This window comes from Poeciliopsis prolifica, unplaced genomic scaffold (genome assembly GCF_027474105.1).
Source record: "Poeciliopsis prolifica strain line A6 unplaced genomic scaffold, Auburn_PproV2 SCAFFOLD058, whole genome shotgun sequence".
Classification (NCBI taxonomy): domain Eukaryota; kingdom Metazoa; phylum Chordata; class Actinopteri; order Cyprinodontiformes; family Poeciliidae; genus Poeciliopsis; species Poeciliopsis prolifica.
This window is the reverse complement of record NW_026562433.1, coordinates 1,324,743-1,343,594: the sequence shown is the minus strand read 5'-3', so window position 1 is coordinate 1,343,594 and position 18,852 is coordinate 1,324,743. Positions and strand designations below refer to the sequence as shown.

The window sequence follows — 18,852 nt, the reverse complement described above, 5'->3', positions numbered from 1 at the left end:
TGTAATAAGCAGAGATTTGTTTGTGAGCACAATAAAACATCAAACATTGTGAAATGTTAAAGCAGAATTTATATTTGCTTAGAACACATAATAGATCCCAACACTTCATCTCTCTCTTCTCTCCATAAATATGTACATAATTCTCTACAGAGGAGCAAAAAAACGGCCGGATTCATCCAATCGTGTCCTTCCATGGCTTTGCTTTGATTTCCTGCTGCTTGGCGCCTTGAGACGTCTGCTGCAGAGGATTATGGGTAAAAGTCTGCCTCAGTGGACCTGTCAGGCCAAACAGAAACATTTAGAAATACTTGGAGAAAAACATTTACTATATCCTTAATAAAAACCCTCCCATCTCTTAGAGCTGGTGTTGACATCTTAGGCAACCCTTGGACAAAAGATCAGAAAAAAAAATAACACAAAGTGAAGCTTCTCCTTAATACATCTTCAAATGAATCATTCACCATTTTCAAGTCCATACAGTCAAGAGCAGAATGACTGGAAATCAATTCATCAAGGCGCTGAACAGTAGAACTTTGCTCCAAAATTATTTCAGCTCTAAAGCGGTTTCAGAACATTGCACCTGAAATCTTTCTTGATAAAACTCAACTTATTGGTTTAATTTACTTGGATTGTACAAGAATTATGAATTAACTGAATACATAGAGAGCTTTCCAGTCATACTGACCACTAAAACCACTACAAATTTTAAAAGGTACTTTATAGCGACCATGCATCATAGCAATAAAAGAAAAAAATCCACAGGGCCTGCAGATGTTACATCTTTAGTTTGTCTGCAGGATGTCAAACTAACCACAAGAGGGAGCCATTTTCTGCAAAGTTTACATCAGGACTGGTTTCAACAGTTTGAATATCTTAAAAGATTATTTTTATAATGTTCTATAATCTTCACACACAATCCTGAACAGGCTGCACTTTTGCTTTTGAGGAGGTGTGACTCAATCCTGCAGTTTACAATTTTAAACCAGAAATATGTTGACCTATTTATTTTCTTTTTTATTGAGTTAAACAATATTTGGGTACAAATTTATCAAAAATTGTTAAGAAATAAGAGAAAAACATGCCCTTGTGTGTCTTTCATATTTTTTTCATGCAGCTCCAGTGTTTTTGTTCATTTAATCCTTCACAGAAAGCTAGTTTTGAAAACACCAAAGCGTGGCGGCTCAGACCTTTAGCTGCGATGTCCAAATGATTCTTTATCCTTCTCTCCCGCTCCTCCAGCTGGTGAGCCAGCTGAGCGTTCTTCCATCCTGGAGACCAGACCAAACCAAGCTGGGCTTTACTAAATCTGCTGCCCAAACTAAGCCTCAACCCATTTCTTTCTGTATCTCTGACCTTTCTTCATGCTCTCAATCAGTCCATCGCTCTGAGGCAGCGCTGCGGTCGGGTGTTTGACCCTCTCTGGGATGTTGAACCTCCGTCTGACTGCAGGATGCCTGAGCAGAGCCACTTGACCCAGGGAGAAGCAGTTGGAGGTGAGCCAGTAGGTGAACACCGCCTGGGAACAGATAGTTTAACACACACACACACATACGTAAGGCAAGCTTTGAGTTATCAGGGTTGAGTTCTTGGGGTGAATCCACACCAACCGTGGGGAAGTTGATGGTGAGAGGGAAGATGACCAAAGGCATGATTCTGAAGACGGTCTTCATGGTTCGCAGGTTTGGGTTGTCGATACCAGTCTCCGCTCCCAGCTGAAACGTTTAACTCACAGTTTTAAGAAAACGTTGCCCTGATTCTGTTGATGGGACAGAAAAAAAAAAGTTCATCTCACCTCCAGGATGAAGAACATGGTCCCGGTGACGACGAGAGGAAGGATGTAAAACGGATCAGCTGCAGTCAGGTCAGTGAACCAGAGGGCGCCTCCTGTCTGCAAGCTGGGCACCGGCAGATACGCCATCTTCCTCAGAGCGATGAAGAACGAGATGAAGATCGGCGCCTATCGGAGATCAAGTAGCACTTTATTTATCAGTATTAAGGAATTACTGACTCAAAATAAGCTACTATATCTTGCAGAAAGGTTGTTTGTAGGAATGTTTTGTCTTATTTCAAATGTACTAAAGCATTTGCACAAGAAACTAGACAGAAAATACTTTTGTGTTTTTGCAGTGTGGCGTGCTCAACAGGGTTAGAAATCTTGAGGTATTTAAATCACAATTAGATTTTTTTACATTAGATTAGATAATCAAGTTTTGATGACTTTAATAAATTATCCATGTCTACATGTAAATATATATAAAAAACTCTGTTTTAAACCTCAACACTAATGATTCAAGCTTTTAGGAAGATCCTTGAGTCAGTTCTTAACCCAGCCTGCCATGTCAGGCCTCATAAGGGACTGAAATCATCTTAACCAGGGCAGGTGATCCTGATCCTGTTGTCATAAACAACAATAAATCCTCATGCACCTAAACAGGCAAACTGACCTGGACCAGAGGAACCAGGAAGCCTCGCAGAGGATTCACGTCGTGTTTCTTCTGGAACAGATTCAGATCAGAATACGCCTTGGCGACTGCGAAACAATTGATCAGCAGCTTAGAATGAGGGAGACGACTGAAGAGCAGAAAGACGGCGAATACAGCAGAGAGTGAGGAGACGTACATTCGTATTTATTTCCGCTCTGCTTGGCCTCGTTCATTTTGGTGGTTAGCTTGGTCATCTCAGGCAGGAAGTTGTTCAGTTTGGCCGCCTCTCTCTGACCCTTCACTATGACGGGAAACACGGCCAATCGGGCCAGAACCGTTCCTGGAACCAACAACAGAGCAACATATAAATAGCAAAACACACAATGTTGGATGAGAATTTCACAACAGACACCTTAAATTTTCTGAAAGCAGAACTCAAGATTCAAAAAGGTTCTTTTGCTCACCGACGACAATAGCGCCCCACCATGGCAGGCCCAGGTCCATGTGGAAGAACTCCAGCAGACTCTGGATCAGACCCACCGGCGTGTAACTGGCCAGGCCCAGCTCTGCCAGCCTGGGCTCTGCAGCCACGGCCTGCAGGATGTCTGCTGCAACTGGAGCTGCGTCAGCCGGCAGCTGCGTCAGAACAGGCAAGACGTCGGCGGGCAGAGCGGCGGAGCCGTCTGCTACCGAGGCGGCCGCAGAAACGCCTTCAGCCGGGATCTGGAGGTGGGAGATACGAAGAGTCAGGATGGAAAAACCGGGTGAGAGATGAGCGAGAGCTGCTTTATTATTCTGTGACCTGTTGGGAGGCCGTCTGTGTGAGGGCGGGGACCGGGTCAGCAGGGAGGGACGCTGCAGACGACTGCAGGACAGCAGCTGATGTCGACCCATCGACAGGCTGGATCAGGAGGAAACCATCAGAAATTCAACTTGTCTGTGACCGAACAGAGTTCATTTAAAGACTGATAAAAAATGAACAGTCATGAATTTATGTGGCAGGAGAGAGGTCAACATGCAGACGTTGTGAGATTTTTTTTTAATCAAACATATTTAACATCTTAAAAGAAGTGGTTGCTAAGGGGACTACATGATGCTACAGGTCCAGCTGTTTGAAGCTTCCTAACTACAACAGCAGTTTTATTAAACATGGAAGTAATCAATGCCACGTTAATAGCTGACAGGCATGTGTTCACTGACCAGCGAGCTGTTCTGCCTGACCGCCACAGCGCTGACCCAGACGAACTTCCCGCGGTGTCTGCGGCTGATCTGAGACCTGCTGAAAGGACCGCGGCAGCCCAGCAGCGTGTGCAGGCTGGAGCTCTGGAGCAGCAGCTGGACGCACAGAAACAAGACAGTCAGCACAAAATGGAAGGCAGGTTTTCAAGCTACACATCGATTTACTTTAGTTAAAAAGAAGTTAAGTCTGTACGCTAATGGTCAACAAAGCTGTTCTGACACCTAAAATCTATGTATAATGTCTGAAGCTGCACTAAAGGTTCAAATAAGGTTTATAAAACTTCCAACAGCGAAGTTTGGAACAACCGACTAAACTACAAGAAAGTGGAAAATTCGTTATTTGCAGCATTTAGTCGACTTATATTGACGTCGCTAATGTCAAAGTCACACTCATAACGCAGTGAGGAGGCTAGCCGGCTAGCATGTTAGCCGTCGAAAGCTGTCGGTTCTGCCACTGTTTTAGAAGCAGCAGCTGAACTTCTCCAGCAGAACTGTAAACCGAACATACTTGGTTCTGGATGCTTGGAAGAACGGGACTGCCCCGGCTCAGTTTCCCAGTCTGTCGCAGGAAACATCTCGCCAAGCAGATCGGTGTCACCCCGCTTCTGATGGCAGCCATGTTGGGAGGGAGGAGATAGCACTACGGAGCGCGTGAAGGGACATCATGCCCAACCGCGAACGTGTTTTTCTCTGAGTAAGAAGTGCAATTCCTACTTTTTAGAAACCTCATTTATCATAGACATAATAAAAGTCTAGGCTCCTTGTTGCATATTGAACTGTACCGGGACACAAGACCTGGACTAAAGTTCCGCTCCAAATTTAAATTTATTTATTTTTATTGTAGTGTACATCCCAGAAAATCATTATGCTGACGAACATAATAAACAAATACATGTTGTAAATTAAAAAGTACATTTTAACAGTTCCTTTAACTTGCTGATGGTTGTTATATGGTTAGCTCCTAATTTACTTTCACTTCAAAAATGATATGACGTCATCAGGGTTTGTTATTGTTGTTTATTTGTTTGTTTGACTATAGCAACAACCCACGTGCTGGGTTGTTTATGGACTAAAAATTTTTTTTCTTCTTATAATAATTGCGAAACGTTTTCATTATTTTTATTTTTTTATTTTTTGTACTTTTTTCTGAACGGTGTTGCAAAATGAATTTCTTAAAATTGCACGAAGTTGCTCATTGGGTAAAGTAAATACTGAATTTACAATAAAAAAAATATCTCATTCAAATAAATTCGCTTGCATTTCCTTTTAGCATGTTTTCTATTCTTTTCCTTTTTAGAAATAGTCACGTTATCTTGCACTGAAAAAAATAAGTCATTGGATGAACATAAAAAAATTATGGAAAGGATTTCCACCTGATTACTTTGCTTTATTTCAGCACCATGTACTTGTGTTACTCCTATTTAAAGCAAATGTGTTAGGTCAACCTAATTTATTAAGATTATTCCAATGTAAAGCAAATGTGTTGGCTCAACTTGTTACAATGGTGATTCAATGGGTGATTCTAAATCAAACATGTTGGCTCAACGTAATATATTGTGGTTATTCTTATATAAATAAAATGAGTTGGCAAAACATAATTCATTAAGGTTGTTCTAATTTAAACCAAATATGTTGGCTTAACCAGAATTATGGTAAGGCAATGGATGATTGTAAATCAAATGAGTTGGCTCAACTCCATTCATTAAGGTTATTCAAATTCAAATGAAATGTGTTGGCTCAACATATTTTTTAAAGGTTCCTTTAACTCAGTTACTATAGTGTGACCCAGTGTAATGCAATACAGCCAGCCCAACTAATCTGCAATGTTTAGGACCAAATCATTGATGTAACTTCATTAAGATGAATGTAAATCTAGTTGAAACCACCTTATTTTACAGTGGTACCTTCACACTACCTGATTCAGTAGGTCCAACTCACTAAAAGCAAGTTAGCTCAACAAATATGCTTCATGCTAAAAGACAGCTAGTTAATCGTGTGGAAATCCTTTCCATTATTTCATGACGTTAATTCAAAGACATATTTTCAAGCGTTAATCAAGCATTTTAAGACAGCACTAGGTGAAAGTGTAGGAAGAACACTCAACAATTAGAAAAGGTACAACACAATTGTATTTTCAGAATTGTTATACATCGTTTTTTTACACAGCACAAAACACAGCTGAGTTGGACATTGAAATAGAAAAACAACTACAAAAAGGTTACAGTTTCATTTCCCAGCCAATTCTTTACAACATAAAACATGTCAGTATAGTTGCTCAACTTAGAGAACTGTAACAATATAAATCTTTTCTACTGCAGACTTTAAACACTCATTTTCCATATGAAACTTTACTCAACTTAGCAGCGAGTTTCATATTGAGAACTTGTGTTTTCTTTGATAAGTTCTTTCCATCCAATTTCATTATTGTTTTCTGTATTACTTCAAAGGTATGCTTGAGTTACTGAGCAAGTTGAGTGCTGAACGCACTAAACTTGAGGGTAGCTCAAGTTTAGTGCGTAGATTAGTCCCAGCAGCATCACTATTGCAGAAGATACACTGCCCAAGCTGTTCATAACTTCCACCTCCTCCAAGACAATCCCAACATCCAGATGTGCATCGGCAGCCTCTGCTCAAATGACAGTCTCGGCTTTGGCCATTTCATTCATCAACGTCCTAAGGGCGTTAGGGAAGGGTATTGGGGGGGAGACAATTCACATGTAATTAAATAAATAAATTAAGACTGACATTGATTGAGTCACTCATGGACCTTAGTTGGTGAAAGTATTTAACAACTCTTAGGAGTTCTATTGTAAACACAAAGAGAATTTAACATACCATGTACTCCCTCACCAGCTTCTCTGGATCTTCATTTAGGTACACACAGACCTTTGAGGATGCACTCTCGTCTGACCTCAGCATCTTCCTAAATATGCAGATCAAAAAACAATGAGAACAATCTCAAAACTCCAGCAGTATAGGTTCACACACTTGAAAACATGGCTGCATTCAAAGGAAGTCACAACAAAAGTGATCAGTGGCTTGCAGTCTATTTGAAAGATATTTAAAATTGTTAGTATCCCTTCATTATGCCATGACTAAAATGGAGTTTAACATCTCATTTAAACATCTAACTGAAGCTGTTAGAGGTTTAAATAAAGACATGAATATATCACCAAAGAAATATGTGAAAAGTACAGAATGGTCAACACAGTCTATATCCTTCTACTTAAATGAATATGCAAAGCATTCCATGTCTTACAAGTACATGGACAGTCTATGTGTGGGCATGGATAACGTCATATGCCGGTGTTTAAGTGTAAAATGTTTTAACAGGTCATATCTACGAGACAGAGAGACTACACTCCTTACATTTCCACATCCCCACGCAAATAAAGACAAATAAAACAGACTGGCCAAATAAATGTTTAGCTGAACCCTAGCTTTATAAGCTCTCTAACACTACATTCAGTCACTTTAGATCTGGCAAAACTTACTATTAGCCACTGCAATCTATAACTTGATAGCCGATGAGCCCCTTGACCAGTACTTACGCAGGTGGATTACAGACAGGTGATGTTCTGAAAGAGATCAGATATATTTTCAGCCATTAAAATATGCAATTCATACTGAACTGAGTTGTATCTTTTAGTACAAGTCCCTTGAATGCCTCATGAATATAACCACTGGACACTTGTATGCAAGCACATATGTGCAGAACAATGGTGAATTGAACATGGTAGAAAGCAATAGTAACAAAGGTCAAAATGAGCACAAACAATCAACACAAAAAACATCAACATTTCAAAATTAAACCAATGAACTTCAATATTGTTTCTGAGCTACAATTATTTGGGGACAACAAAGAAGAGTCCAAAAAACCCCAACATCTTTACAGCAGAGGAATATGTATTTTAAAGAAAAAAATAGAAAGCTCAAGTCTGTAATAATGGATAATCCATTGAGAGTTTTAGCCTAACAAAATATACTAGAAATCCATAACTAACAGGTATTTAAGGAACATTTAACAAAGCTCAGAAAGCAATGCTTTCTGCAGGTTTCACCGACTGAAATGTAGGACTTTTTATTACCATAATTAATTAAGAATCTCGATGATGATAGAAAGGTACCAAAGTGTGTGTATCTACATTTATCTCCATAGTAACATTACTGAAATAGAATTAAAATAAGTTAGAAATAGACTGATGTTAGATCAGTGTGTTAAAAATCCACTAAACCTCCAGGGAGCTCAGGAGGAGCAAAACTGTGACATTTCTGGGCTCCATTTGTGTCTCTGGCAGCAGCTTTGTACACTACATATGGCTCTGCAGAGACTATACCTAACATGGTGCGGCGATAAATGTAAACTTACCAATGATATCACATATAGCTATCTGCCTTAACCTAACCGACTTAATTTACAGAACATGAAATAATGTGACACAAGTATGGAACAAGTAGAAAATGGTGCAAATGGTAGAGAAATTTTAAGTTACATATTTTTATATGGATTTAGATGAAAATAGTTTGACTCTTACCTTCCTCAAATTAAGTAGATGCACGCCAGGAATCTCCCCTGCCCTTGAAAACCCAACAAGGTGCAAGCCAGTTATCTCGCGTGATTTTCCGTAATCTCTTGATGTCGCTGGATCCTCCTCAGCGGGAGATGAGTCTGACACAATAGCGCTTTGGAACTGACGTCCCTGTTTTTTTTTTTTTATTAGATTAACTTTGACAAATATTGATATTGAATAAAATAAAAAAAACATATATATATATATATATATATATATATATATATATATATATATATATATATATATATATATATATATATATATATATATATATATATATCTTGGCACAGCCAAGATACTGCGCAGTAGGCTCCCAGGCCTCTGGTAGATGCCTGGGAGCTTGAGGAATTAGATGTATTCAAGTTGAGATAACGTCATTCAATCACGTTAGTCCAGTTGAGAGAAAAAACCGATTGTCTCGCGTGTTCTCGCGTGATATGCCGTGATCTCACTCGTTGTCGTCAGCACAATATCAGTCTAACTATAATGAATCATGTTAGCTCAACATGATTCAATTTTATAAATGTGAAGTCGTGGAATATCTTGTTTATCCAACATGATTTTATCACGTTTTCGCTTCAAACCCAACATTATTGTGTGAAAGGTACATGATATTCTTTTGTTAATGTAATACGCCCCGACGTTCTTTTTTTTTTTTTGGCGGAAGATCTAGCTGACGTAATTGAATCACGTTATCTCACCTTGAATACATTTTATTCCATTTGCGAGAAAACCGATTGCTCGCGTATTCTCGCGTGATATCCCGTGATTTCCCGTAATCTTGCGTGAACTTGCGTGATATCGCGTGATCTCACTCGTGGTCTTCAGCATAGGATCGGTCTGACTATAATGAATCATGTTCGCTCAACATGATTCAATTTTATAAACGTTGAAGTTGTGGAATATCTTGTTTATGCAACATGATTGTATCATGTTTTTGGCTCAAACATGCAATTATTTAGTTAACAGTACATGATATTCTTTTGTTAATGTGATAACCCCTGAGGTTCCTTTTTTACAGTGTGTGGCTTAACGAGACTTTGGTAACTCAGGGGAAATCCACACCTTTCTCTGGTGAACGAGATAAATCCTCCTGCCTCTCCGTCTGGTGTTCAGATCACCTCTCCAGCAAATCGGGAATTTCTAGGGGCAGTTTTGACTCCGGGAAATCCCCGCTGTGCACACTTTAACTTTCATTTTTGGTTAGAAGCAATTAATTTGAATTAACCAGACACAAAGAAAACATCCTGCTTGAAGCGCAGCAGCGATGCGTCATATCAAACCTCCAAATCTGTCCTAAACTATTTACTCTCTGATTTATGTCGATCTAAAACTAGCTTAAGAGGTAGGTTTTTTTTTCTGACTGCATGTAACGTTTTGCACTTTATTCTTCCGACTTTGAATATTAAGGGGATAAAAAAACACATGTATAAAAAAAGTTACAAATAGAGAGCGCTTGGCGCAAACTCAGACCATGACCTGTTTTCTAGTCGGTGACGTCTGAGTCAAAGTGAGTCTCTGTTTGGGTTGTGGACGCGTCGAGTCCAAAAACCAAAAGATGTCCGTCGATCCCTCTTCTTACGCAGCGCTGGAGAGGTAAACCGCGTTTTAACTTGTGTTTATGTTTTTTATGCTGCATGTGCCCAACGTTTGGTCTCAAGTCAAGGTTAGTCGCTGCGTTCAAACTGCTGCGTAAAGACGCAGTTTCGCCTTTACGTCCGTTTTATTGGGGGCCGATTACGCACACCAAGAAACCTGTGCTCCGGAGAAGGAAAGCGAAAGTTTTTTTTTGCTCAGTTTGTGTCATTTCTCTTCAGGCTTTTGCTGGGGATAAAAATGGGTTCCGCCGCATCTCAGGAGAAGCGCTACGATCCCAAAGACTCGTCGCTGAAATTCGTGGATGGACCTGACGATATGGACTGTAAGTAAGCTGCTGCTCCTCACCTGTTTTAACTCATCTGTGGATTAATGCTGGAAATCCTCTTAACGGGGATCCACTGAGTTGCTTGTTTTATTGTTATAGTTTTGTGCGAAGGCTTTCAGTCGCAAAGGGCGCAGATGTCCTGCGGTCACGCGGTGACCCCCACGTCTCTCACTAACTGGTGTCTGCAGCAGCTGGAAGAGGTAAGAAAAAACATAAATAAAATAAAACGAAAGATAATGGGGAATTTGTATTCATTTATATGTAAAAGTCACAGCCTGTATGGACATGGAGAACATGAACAAAACCTTATATTGGAGGACATTTACAAACCAACATCCGGTCAAATTCATTTTTTCTTTCCTTTTTTAACAACTAGTATTGTCATTTTGAAAAAAATTCATTTTTTCATTTTTCTTTTAAAAAGGAGATTCTTGCAGTTAGTGTGAAACACTGTGTTCAGACAGTGTTATATCCAAGAACAGTAGTAGAAAATTGAGTGGAAGGAAAACTGTGGTAGATAAAGGTGCAAAAGCAACAGGTGTAAGGACAGCTTTTTATAAATATCATTATTATTGTTGCTCTTCCATAAAATTCTCATGAACTAAAATGAATCCTGGATTTTTATTGGATGTGCGTCATAGTTGTAAAAGTTACAATAATATCTGTATTTAGTCCATATAATCAGTTTCTGAGGCCCATTCATCATATTTATGTAATAAATAACCTGACTAACAAAATATATTAAATATGTTTTATTTCTGTCATCATATGCACTTGTGAGCTTAAAGTGTGTTATTAATTTAAAATACATTTTTAAATTAATAACAATAATTAATAATTTCCTCTTGGGCCGATTGTAAAGAGATGATTAGAAAACATGGGGAATCATGTGTTCAGTATTTGCCACAATGGCATCTTAAATTTGGATTTCCTAAACATGGGTCATTTGAACCCGAGCATTTGATGGAATTGGAAGAAAAATTAGTGCTACAGAAACAACAGCTGCTGAAACAAAAAAAAAAAAAAATCTCACTTGACCATTTACAAATAATGTATGCACACACGGACACACTTAGAGTTTGGAAACAGGAATCACAAAACAAACAAGAGCAGAAAAATGAGAAAGCTAATGATTGTTTTTCTCTCTTCCCAACATGTAAACCTGCTGCGATGAGCTTGCTTCCAGTGGCACCAACAGGTCCACCTGGCATCGCTAGACGCTATCCAGCTCTTCCTCCTTACCAACCATCAGCCTCACTGAGGAAAGATTTTTTATTTTTTTTGGACATTGATGACCATTATCCCTACGGCCCGAAGACTGAGGATGAAGACACTATGCCTCCCCTGGAGGGGGAAGAAGAAAAGACTGTTTTTACTGCAGTTGCTGAGACACCCGGAGAGAGAAACAGCAAGAAACTCTACAACACCAGCCTAAGCCTTCACCAGGTGCTTCGACTGATCTTCAGTGTCCCATGTATGGACCGTGAGGTTGAAGAGACCCAACTACACAATTCAGCCAACTCACCATGCTTCATCAGGCTGCCCTGAACATCCACAGCCACAGCAAGGACAGTGGGCAGTCACAAAGCAACACACTGCCTGATGTTTGTTTAATCCATGGACAACAAGGACATTGGGCCAGAGACTGCTTCCAGAGACAATTCAGAAACAACCAGGAGGTTGCACAGAGCCCGAGGAGGAAGATTTGATGTCAACCATAGAGGCTTCCCCAGATGGGTCAAGTTTTTCCTTTAAGAGGTGGATTTACAGGACATCGTGGAGGGTATTCCAGCTAACTAGACCTGGTGCCGTTGGAGCAACCTCTGGTTCAGCAAATCGCAAGTACCAACACACACAACACATATGTAAAATATACAACTGAAATACACAAAGTCCTTCCTATGCTCACTATTTCTGTCTATTGAATGTTCAGACACGGGGCTCCGTGTCCAAAACAAACTTCAACTGATTTAATTTGTTCAAAACACCAAGTCTGCTCTACATTTTTAAATGGTTGATTACAGACCGACAATCTGAGGCCATTTTGCAAATGGCTTGTGAAAGAGTCCCTCCCACTTCCACTGTGATGTAGATAGATCCAGTTGATGAGCTGGGTGACTCCTCCCTTCTGACACGCCCATCTTTGCTGCATGCAACTCAAATATGCTGGTCCGCTGAGACCTGTTTTTTGCTGATTGTCACCTGAGCAACTGAGCTTCTTCACACTGACTCATTTTTTTTTTTAATTTATTTCCTTATGTCTCTTTGGCAAAACATCCAGGAGACGGGTGGAAAACTTTTGGCCCTCTAGCAAAAGCAACATATGAAACAACTGATTGTATATGTCACTCAGAAAGTATTTATTTTTTGCCATCACCATGATTTGCTTCTTACAAATATGATGTGGGCTTAATAATAAAAAAAAATTATAAAAAATGAAAAACTAATTTCACATAATGCCCAAATCAAATTGTTACTATCCCAATCAAAAACAATACACTTTCAAACCAGAAGCTGTGAAGAAAACTCAGTGCTCCTGATCAACCTGAGTGGAGGTTTGTTCAAGATCTTAGAGAAGTTAACAGGTCTGTCATTGCCAGAGCAGCTATTGTTCCAAATCCATACACTATTTTATCACAAATTCCAACAGGCAGCATGTTTTTCACAGTCATTGATTTAGCAAATTTTTTTTTCAGTGTTCCAATTCACCCAGAAAGCCAGTTCTGGTTCACTTTTCAATTTAACGATAAACTCTACACATTCACAAGACTTTGTCAGGGCTACTATGAGAGTCCAACCATTTTTCACCAAGCATTAAATGACAATCTTTCACATTTGACACTCGCACCACAGACAGCTCTTTTGCAGTATGTTGATGATTTATTATTGGCGGCTCCCAATCAAAATCTGTGTGTTTCTGAAAGCATGAAATTACTTCATTTCCTAGCAGAAAATGGTCATAAAGTTAAAAGAAGCAAATTGCAGTTTGTGCAGCCTTCTGTGTCTTTTCTGGGTCATGTGATTTCCTCCGAAGGCAGAGCTATCTCCAGCAACCGCATTGAAGCGATTGTGAACATACCTCTCCCTCAAACGAAGAAACAACTGATGTCCTTTTTAGGACTCTGTGGCTATTGTAGGCATTTCATACCGGGTTATGCTGAGATTGAGAAACCTCTGAGAGAAGTATGTCATGACAAGGGATTTGGATTATTAATGAGCTCACACATTTTACATAGGATTGAAGTAAAATGTGAATTGAAGTTGGTTTGACGTCATTCAAGCGCTGAAAAAACACCTGCAGACACCTCAAACTCTGGGATTTTTCCCGATCTTTCCTGAATGTTTTATAGAGATGGTTAGATGAGAAGAGGGTTTTTTGTTTTGCTCCAAAAACATGGTGATAAATTGAAATTGGTCACCTATTTTCCAAATTAGATCCTGTAGCAGCCGCATTGCTACAAAGTTTGCGCGCAGTGGCAAGTGCAGAAAGGGCTGTTATGGCATCTCCAGACATCGTGGTATTCTAATCTGATTTTGTACGCTTCCTACGATGTCACACTAATTTTGAGCACCTATCTGCTGTCAGATAGGCTGCATTATATACGCGTTGGTATACCATATCATATTTTGGTTACATTTCAATTGACCAGAGGTAATTCCTATAACATACAGCTGTGATAAATTTGAACTTAGATTTAAATACCTTTAGTTGTCCAGGGACTATTAGTTATAACAGAACTGTTTTTTTAATTAATGAAGCGCTTCAGCAGGAACATGATAAATTAGTTGCTGTAATTCTAAATTATATTGAGATCTCTTCTGTATGTGTACACAAAGCTGAATTTTAAAACGGGATCCTGTACATTAGAGTTGAATTTAAACATTGATATATGTTGTTAAAAGTACTTTTCTCTATTTGAAGCTTCATGTAAATTTGGCCATTTCAATTTAAGAAAATATGTATATAAAATGAAGACTGACTGTAAATATTTGACTGTAATGCAAAACTGACTGACTGACTTCTGATGGCGTCCAACGTTTGTTTGTGTCTGTTTCATGTTGGAGTGAATGTTTGTTTACATGTAATGTTTGTCTACATGTAATGTTTGTTTACATGTAATGTTTGTCTACATGTTCTGTGTTTAATAAACATTGAACTAATATGCGTATGCGAAGAAGATGAAAACAAAATCTTGTTTGCAGGATTTCCCAAACACCGGAATGGGACCGCTGATGAAACCTGGAATTGTTTTAATAACATGTAATGACAACATGATTAACTACTGAATTTCTCTAACAGATCAATTAAAGACGACAGGCCCAAGGAGGATGACTTGGGCCAGCGAGCAAACCATTACATAATGTCCAGCCTGGAGATTTTTTGTTTACTAAAAATTTCAGGAGGAAGAACCGGCGTTTCCACAGCTGGCTGGAACCGTTTCAAGTGCTTTTGACGACACACACCACTCTTAAGGTCGCGGAGGGGTCGACCTGGGTTCACACCAGCCACTGTAAGAAGTTCACATCCTGCGGGTTCCATCGTCACATCCTGCGGGACCAGTCCAGAGCCTAGAGAACGAGGCTCCACCAAGCACCTCTGAAAAAGTAGAGTTGCCAACACAGCTCACTCAGTAGGTTGGACCACGCCTAGCTGAGGCAGCATTAAGAACATGGATCGGCCGAGGCAGCGTCACAGAACACCAACATGGATCAAGGATGCCATACTATGCTGATCACATGCATGCAGTTCCAGTAGGCCCAGCAGAACTCAACAGGAGCAGACGCTCTACCAACCGTGAGATACAATTGTGTGGACAAAAGCAGGCTTCAAAAGGGGGCCTTCAGGTGTGTGTGCCCTTTGATTCTTCAGTTGGCCTCATGATTCCCTGGTCAGCCTTGAACACCAATACTGGATCAGGTAACGGACAGAACTACAAAAAATGTAAGTGGTACATGACGAATGAGGTTAGGATCACGTCTGCACTCGTAGCAGATGAGGGAAACATCTGGACGCCGAAATGGGGAACAACTCCCTACGCCAGACAACATATGAAACTTTTTACGATGGGTAAAACGACACAAAGACTACACATCATGGTAAACACAGTGAAAGGTTCAATCATACCACCCTCATCTTTGCCCATATTATCTAACTGTTGGAGGTTTTACCTATACTCATTCATCAGGAAAGGATCCACAATTTCTTTTTGTTCTTTGTGAGGGGGGAATGTTACTGTTGTCTCACCATATTCTCCCACAGGTATTACTGTTTTAGACAAACTCACGGCTGATGACTGGTTCAGAGTAACGACAGGTATATCATTTTCTACAAATATTTGGTTATTATTGGCTGAAAGTGCTGTGAATGTATCTAATACTAATCTGTGTTGTCTGCATGGGACCGCGTCCTGTGCTTAGGATAATTCTGGCCCTTCTTTCTTTTCTTCTTTCTTTCTCGATGTCATGTCTAAAACTAATCCATCTTCCCATTGTAACCAGTGGGACAGTGTTTACCCTCTCACTAAAACTGATCTTAGAAAACCGGTGTTTTCAAAAACTAGCCGAAGCTAATTTCACATGCATTATTATGACCAGAACTCTTAAATTAGGAAATCTCTATTCACAAAATTGTTCAAATATAATTCGGGTGCCAGCAGATTTTAAACCAATTTCCAGAAGCGATGTTTGGTGGTGTGGTGATTATTACAGATTATTTGATGGGTTACCAAAAAACTCAGCTGGTCTGTGTGCACTCGTAACACTCTTGTTACCAGTTTCTATTTATAGGATGCAGGTTAAAGATGCGACTAATGGTCTGGACCGTTTCCAGTTTCTCTTATCTAACTGGCATCGTACAACAAAAAAACCCTCCTTAGAAATTTATGTAAGTTCCGAGAGACACCAGTTATATTAGTTTGGATCTTTATCTAAGTTTCCCTAACTTGGAATCTACTCTAAATGTTCATGCTATATCTAATATTTCATACGTCTAAAGGTTTACTATCTCTATAGTTATGCTAACTAGACTTATATTCTCAACACCCCCTTGCAAAAAACTGTGCATACTTATGCCCGGTTGGATAATAATCCTGTGCAGTCGTCCGTTTCTGATTCTGTCTCAAATGCTTTGTTGACTACAACTGTGGCCCAGTACCATGGGCCTCCTAAATCGCCTGATGTTGAGGTTGAATTTGTTTTCTCCAGCGACCAAGATTTTCTCATTATCCCAAGTACAAGTAAATTGACACTTTCTTTTGATTTTTATCTTTAATGTGAAATTTTTGCTTCCAGGTTTTGCTTTGCTTAATGTCACAAGAGGTCAAACTACTTGCTGAAACACTCCTATGATGTTCATATTTGCAACCATTACTTGATGGCGAAAGATTTATGGATTTCATTCACTTGATTGTTTTTTGCTCCCTAAAAAAAAAAAAAAAAAAAAAGGGTGAAATTGTGAAGAGGTTTTATTCGTATTAAATGATGTTCCTTTATGTGTCATATAAATGTAATGTTTTTTTTGCATCACAGTCAAGGTGTTTTTCTGTGCAGCTGGAAAAGGTGTACAAACTAATGAAACAAGATGTGTCTACTGAAGTAAGTTTCCAGGGTTGCTGAACTTCCCCAGACAGTTATTTGGGAACTCGCTGTTTTTCCCGTGGCCTTCCCTGCATGAAGATAAAGTGTTTAGTTTTCACCTCCCATAGACATTACAGTGAATGAGCATACAAGGTTTCGTATGTTTTCCTTTGTTTCTTTTGTTTGGTCTTCGAAGATCGAGTCTCCGCCTCGGTAGTAAAGAGAGATGAATAAAGTAACTATGCAACTCTGGGTTCCTCAGAGCGGATTCTAATTTGTGCCTAATGCAGTGGATTTCTTGCTCTCCGTCTGCAGACGTATTAAAGATTGTTTTTGCTCCCTAACTTTTGTCTGGATCTCAGTCTCTGAATTGTGCACTTCACAATGCACTAGAAGAAGTCAAGACATTCGAAATGTTTTTGAGGAACTTTAGTTAAAGACGCAGCAAATCATATAACAGTTGTGCTTTTGTATCCATAATTATTCTTTATAAAATATCTTGTCATGTTTCATCAATTTATTTTCTACAAAATGTTGCATCTTTACTGAAACATAAAAACGGATCATCCTGATTAATATCAAACTGTACCATATTTGACTCCTAAAGCTCTCAATATATGATATGGATCTGCTGTCCGTTGCAGTAATTCTTCAAACAATCCTTTAAGATGATGATCAATGTATTCCTGACTGGGACTGGTAAGTCTAAAAACAAAATACAAATTAATATCAAATACTCGGGTGAATTTCAGAAATTTCCCCTTCAGATACAATAAATTCACAAACTAAAAACAACCTGATCACAGCTTCTCTGAATTCTTCTGTCATGAACAGAACCTGCAGCACACTGTTCAGGTAGTCCGTTGCTCCATGGTTGACCAAACCGTGGTACTTAACATCTGGAGGAATTAGATTGAAAATGTCAATAAAATTTCAGAACTGACTGTCAGAAATTACTCAAAGGTTGTCTGTAGCGTGAAATGTTGGGTTACAGGAACCTGTGCTGACCACTTGGTGCTCTTATCACAAACGCTCTGAAACTCCCTTTGAACTTCTTCCCATTAGTTGCTTCAGTCATGAATAACTGCATATAAAGTCAAACTTTACTGCATGTTTTTGTCTACAACAGTAAAATACTTGAGATGATTCTTCCCATTTCTCTCTCATAGCCACAACCGAGTCAGCTGCTCTGATCACTGTCAACAAAAGCAGAAATAATGCTGAGTAGGAGAAAACGTGGACAGGAGTGAGAGAGTGATGTGTCGTTATCATCCTGCTGTGTTTTCCACCTCAACTCTTGTTGTTTTTAGAGATCATGTCCAAACAATTACAGGAGTCTGCCAAACTTCAGATTGTGATTCTTCTCTCGTTCCTCAGTGGTTTCTCATTTTAGTCTCATCATGCTTCCATTTTACCAGGTTCCTGTTTTGTGTCTCAGCTCTACACAAACAGGATGTTTAATCCTCATTTTCCATTATTAAACACCTGCACCTCTCTGCTTACATATAAACTTCAACCAAACCCAAAAGAGACATGATTTCTCTTTGATATCGATGTGGTCACAAATTCTGTGTTTCAAACCATACAAATGAAAAAGTTGATTTAATCTGATGAATATATGTAAAGTATTTGAGTCAAATAGCAGAAATAATAGTGCTGCCCTATTGGTAGACAAATGATCATGTGTTTTAAGAATATGTATAGAAAGTTGTCATATAATACAACATCCAATGAGTCCAGTTTGAATTCCTGATCTAGAAAATGAAAGAAGAGTATGGAAAAGCTGCAACACTAATGAAACCCGATGGGTCAGACAAGCAGAGCATCAGAGAAGCAGCCAAAAGCCTGATGTATAAGTTGCAGGAAACTTTCTGTTTCTCTTCTCGTTTGGTGTTTTGCTGCGATCATGTTGCATTCACGTGCGGTCGGGAATTTTGCATTTTAAAAAGAATAAATAATTGTAGACCCGCTCGTTGAAATCGTGTTAAAACTTTGATACGCAGATAATGTTTCGTTCTATAAACAGTTTGACAAACTTTCTCAATATGAAAGGGAAGTAAAAGCCACATTTTGGACTAACTTGAATGGAAATTAAGAAGAATTCAGCTTTTATTTT

General features: G+C 39.2%; 1 protein-coding gene across 1 annotated transcript; it reads right to left on the bottom strand.

Moving 5' to 3' along the window:
* Nucleotides 1-46: 46 nt before the first annotated feature.
* On the bottom strand, nt 47-4,288 carry oxa1l (OXA1L mitochondrial inner membrane protein). Its single transcript, XM_055060207.1, has 11 exons — nt 4,171-4,288; nt 3,624-3,758; nt 3,226-3,324; nt 2,888-3,146; nt 2,620-2,763; nt 2,445-2,530; nt 1,793-1,957; nt 1,608-1,712; nt 1,354-1,516; nt 1,188-1,268; nt 47-276 (listed from the first exon to the last, which is right to left on the bottom strand). The coding sequence occupies exons 1-11, from the start codon at nt 4,279-4,281 to the stop codon at nt 173-175; spliced, it is 1,452 nt and encodes a 483-aa protein (XP_054916182.1). The 5' UTR covers nt 4,282-4,288; the 3' UTR covers nt 47-172.
* Nucleotides 4,289-18,852: the final 14,564 nt, after the last annotated feature.